Raw genomic sequence first — 5,000 nt, 5'->3', positions numbered from 1 at the left:
AACAATAACAATAAACAAAGTAAAAAAAAATAACAAAAACAAAAGCAGTACTAACTTGTTCAAAGAACTTGACTAAGAGGTACATCAATCCAATTGTGTTGTTTTCAAACATGGTGAAGAATTTGATGACGAACGAGCCACCTTTACCAAGAAGTTTCAATGCAGCAAATGTCTCACAGTAATGTAACTGAGAGACAATAGATTCTTGCATCGATGGGTTGTTCTGGCAATCAATACTGCCATCTGCTGTTACCTTGACAACAAACAAAGACAGAAAGGCACAAAGAATGTGTGAATGAACATGATAGTGACAAATTGGTAATTCTAAACAGATTTTTTTACCTGGAAGAGGAAGGCTACAGTGAAATGGATAAAGAGGAGGGCTTCGATTTGTGGAACATAGGCATAGGTGCAGATATGGCTGTATAGTAAGGAGTTTCCTTCCCAACCACATGATTCTGGGTTCAATCCTGCAGTGTGGCACCTTGAGAAAGTCTCTTCTGCTATAGCCTCAAACTGACCGAAGCCTTGTAAGATCTGGTGGATGGAAACTGAGAGCCAAAAATCTTGTTGTATATATATATATGTTTGTATATAGTTTATTAGGTAACCCAAACTATTAAATTGGATTACCTTGACCTAAACTCCTTATCTTCTGTTTGTATAGGTGTGACTGTGTGGTTAGAAGCTTGCTTCCCAACCACATTACTGATAGATTAAATTATAGGTACGTTACTGATAGGGTAAATTGAATGAGCTAAGAAAATTGAATCTATTTTCATCAACAAAAATGCAAAGCATTCATTTAGCATCACTTGAAAAAAACATTTAATTTCATTAGAGAATAAAAACAGAGACCCCATCAGTTTAGAGTTTAGTCTTTAAACCAACAGAGTCTCTTAGAATCTCTATCTGCTCAAAGAGAAACCACTTCCAGCTGTCTCAGATAGGCAGTCTCACCACCACATTTTTCTGTTACAATTCAAGTCAGAGTTTTATTAGTAAACCAAAGTGAGTACTCATGATGAAAACTCCTTGGTTAATCTCTCTCTCTCTCTCTCTCTCTCTCTCTGTGCACACACACGTGTGTGTGTGTGTTAGAAAGAGAAACCACTATTATCTTTCACTAAGGATGTTCCTTAATCTCAGATGAATTAACAACTACTAATATCCTTGATTAGGGATATTCTTTAACCTTTTTTATACCAACCCACCTGAAACCACCTCTGGCTCTGTAGTACAAATGTCTTGTTTTCAAAAGTTCTGAATTAAAATCTTCCACCAAACCTTAGTCACAATTTATGTTCTTAACACTAGCTTAACGATAACTAAGTTATTTTACTAAATTCTTTGTTATATTTAAAATTAATTGAAAGAAACACAGTGCATCTCAACAGAAACATGGTAACAGAAGGGTTAAAATATATAATAGAAAAACAATTCTTAACCCTTTTGATACCAACTTGGTTGAAACTACCTCTGGCTCTGTAGTACAAATGTCTTGTTTTCAAAAGTTCTGAATTAAAATCATCCACCAATTTATGTTCCTAACACTAGTTTAATGACAACTAAGTTATTTTACTAAATTCTTTGTTGTATCTAAAATTAATTGAAAGAAGCAGAGAATATCTCAAAAGAAATATGGTAACTAAAAGCTTAATTCTTTCTCTCCAAAGAAGGGATAGTTGGCTTATATAAAGATTTTTGCTCCATGACATATGCTCCACATGCTCAGCTACTCTAGAAACAGCTGTAAGAGACTTTACGCATTGTTTCTTAATCCCTTATTTACTATAATTACTCTGCAATTATGCTTGAATTTTAAATTAAATATTCTAAAGTCTTACCACATGTTCTGTTGGTTTCTTCTCTCTTTCTAATATACATCTACCTACTCAATGATGAACCACTTATAGCCATCTTTGATAGGCGGCTACAACAGCACCTTTGTTTCATTTGCAGTTCAAGCCAGGGTTTTAGTGGTAAACCAACCCTACCGCTTACAATACATACCTATTACATCACATCATTAGACAGTATTATATATATATATACATTATTATGATTGACCGTTGACTGAACACTATTCAATTTTTTTTCTCCGTGTTTTTCTCCTTGTCTCCGTATTCTTTCTGTTGAAGAGCGTAGCTCGAAACGTCAAAGACTTTCCGTATTCCCGAGCGTCATACTAATATATACTTTTGTTATTTACACCACCTGTCCTCGTCTGTTGTTATTTTTTGTATATTCTCCCATATATATATATATATGTATACAGTTATATGTAAGTACCTCTGTATGTATGTATTTAATGCACAATATATTGATTTAACTAATGCAGTGATACTCATAAAAATGCTCCTTTAATGAACCAGGCTACAAACCACATACTAGGATCTAATCAAATCAGGCCAACAACAGAAAACACTTACTCATGGAGCCTTGCTGTGGGACTGAACCTAAAACCACATGAATACAAAGCAAACTATTTAACCACACAGCCACACCTGTGTCACAATGAGCTGGAACAAATACTGCAAGGCATTTTATCTGATGCTTTAACCATTCTCGACAATTTGCTGCTTGAAACAATTTCTGCTACAAATACAAGGACATTTTAGTTTATGGCTGGGTTATTGTTAATTAATACCTTGCAGAAGAATAAGAGACATTGCTAAATGCCAGGAAAAATATTCTGGATGGTGTACTTAGGATTCTGCCAATACACCACACCCTAAATAACAATAATAATAATAATAATAATAATAATAATAATAATAATAATAATAATAATAATAATAATAATCATTATTATTATTATAATGATTTCAAATTTGGCACAAGGCAGAATAATGATGATGATGATGATGATAATAATATTAGGAGAGTATTGTAGTTAGCTTGAAGCATTGTGTATTGTTTGTAAAGAATAAAATGCTTTGAATGACACAACAATGCACTATAATAAAAACAATGGACTGTAAGAACTGTTGTAATTTAATCATCCATAGTCTGATATGATATTTTGGAATAAAATTCTTTCTTCAGATATCCCTAGGAATTGAGGGAGTCGCTGCTATTCTTAGCATTTTTTATCACATGCTAATTGGGGCTTTTGATCATCATTTTTTTTTTTTTGTGTGTCACTTTCTTGATAAATAAATCCTCTTAATTACCATCTGTTCTTGAAAAGATGGAGATTTCCTTAATTGCATCTGAAGTTAATTGGGGGTTAACCCCCCCCCCCCACCTCTTAACTGTTATTTTGAAGATATTACAAATGACAAGTGATAATTGCCTCAACAACCATACAACAACTCCATCAATTCCTGAGGATATCAGAAGAAGGAATTTTATTCCGAAATATCATATCATAGACTCTGGATGATTAAATTACAACAGTTTTTATAGTCCATTGCTTGTATTATAGTGCATTGTTGTGTCATTCAGAACATTTTACTCTTTACTACTACTACTAATAATAATAATAATAACAATAAGCCTTTCTACTATAAGTACAAGGCCTGAAATTTGTGGGGAGGGGACTAGTCAATTATATTGACCCCAATACTCAGCTGGTACTTAATTTATTGACCCCTAAAGGATGAAAGGTAACTCTGACCTTAGCGGAATTTGAATACAGAAGGTAAAGATGGACGAAATGCCACTAAGCATTTTACCTGGTGTGCTAACGATTCTGCCAGTTCACGCCTTAATTATGAATAATAATAATAATAATAATAATAATAATATAACATACAAAAAATAGCACTACCAGGCACCACACACATCCTACATAAAACACTCTCAATACAGTAAAAATGAGAGCACCACAACAAACCACAACACAAACCCAAGACACACAGAACTACGCTTGGTAGTGCAGTGAAAGCACATGATAAAAATAAGACTACTGAATAATAATAATAATAATAATAATAATAATAATAATAATAATAATGAGAGCACTCAGAGAGTGCTAACCTCCGCCAAGGCAACACAAATGTTTTCTCAACGATTAGCCAGAGATGATTTTTTAAATGAGAATATCTGAAATAAACTGGACTGTTCTCACTAACGAGAATACTAAAAATGAACCTGGTCTCTCTCAAAAATTAAGTAAAAGAAAATGGGAAAATAATCCAAAATCCTTGTCCGGTACCAGATTGATCCCAAAATCTAATCAGTTTGTGCCAGTCACAAGGCCATACATCCTTGAAAGTCTCATCCGAATCCATCCAGCAGTTCTTGAGATATCTTGTCCACAGACAAACAAACAAACAAATACAACTGAAAACAATACCCCGTCTTCGCTAAGGCAGAGGTAATAATAATAATCCTTTCTACTGAAGTCACAAGACCTGTAACTTTGAGGGAGGGGACTAGTCAATTACATTGATCCCAGTGTTTCACTGCTACTTAATTTATTGACCCCGAAAGCATGAAAGGCAAAGTCAACCTCAGCAGAATTTGAACTCAGAGTGTAAAGACAGAAGAAATATTGCTAAACATTTCGTCCAGCATGCTAATGATTCTGCCAGCTCATTGCCTTAATTATGGATAATAATAAAAAGAATCCTTTCTACTATGGGTACAAGGCTTGCTATTGATGAGGAGGAGGTAAGTCAATTACATCGACCCCAGTGTGTAACTGGTACTTATTTCATCAATCCTAAAAGGATGAAAGGCGAAGTCAACTTAAGCGGAATTTGAACTCAGAACGTAAGGATGGACGAAATGCCACTAAGCATTTTGCCCAGCATGCTAACAGTTCTGCCAGCTCACCACCTTAATAATACTCTTTTACTTGTTTCAGTCTTTTGACTGTGGCCATGCTGGAGCACCGCCTTTAGTCGAGCAAATCGACCCCAGGACTTATTCTTTGGAAGCCTAGTACTTATTCTATCGGCCTCTTTTTGCCGAACCGCTAAGTTACGGGGACGTAGACACACCAGCATCGGTTGTCAAGCGATGTTGGGGGGACAAACACAGACACACAA

General features: G+C 34.8%; 1 protein-coding gene across 1 annotated transcript in view; it reads right to left on the bottom strand.

Moving 5' to 3' along the window:
• LOC106867681 (cap-specific mRNA (nucleoside-2'-O-)-methyltransferase 2) overlaps window positions 1-5,000 on the bottom strand; it is a 47,434-nt gene that overhangs the window by 35,473 nt on the left and 6,961 nt on the right. The window contains exon 4 of the mRNA XM_014912622.2: window positions 56-253. Coding sequence (XP_014768108.1) covers window positions 56-253 — 198 coding nt within the window. The remainder of the gene's footprint in view (window positions 1-55; window positions 254-5,000) is intronic.

The sequence above is a fragment of the Octopus bimaculoides genome, chromosome 27, assembly GCF_001194135.2.
Source record: "Octopus bimaculoides isolate UCB-OBI-ISO-001 chromosome 27, ASM119413v2, whole genome shotgun sequence".
NCBI classification, from domain to species: Eukaryota; Metazoa; Mollusca; class Cephalopoda; order Octopoda; family Octopodidae; genus Octopus; species Octopus bimaculoides.
Note: the sequence above shows the minus strand (reverse complement) of the source record. Positions and strands in the feature narration are given on the sequence as shown.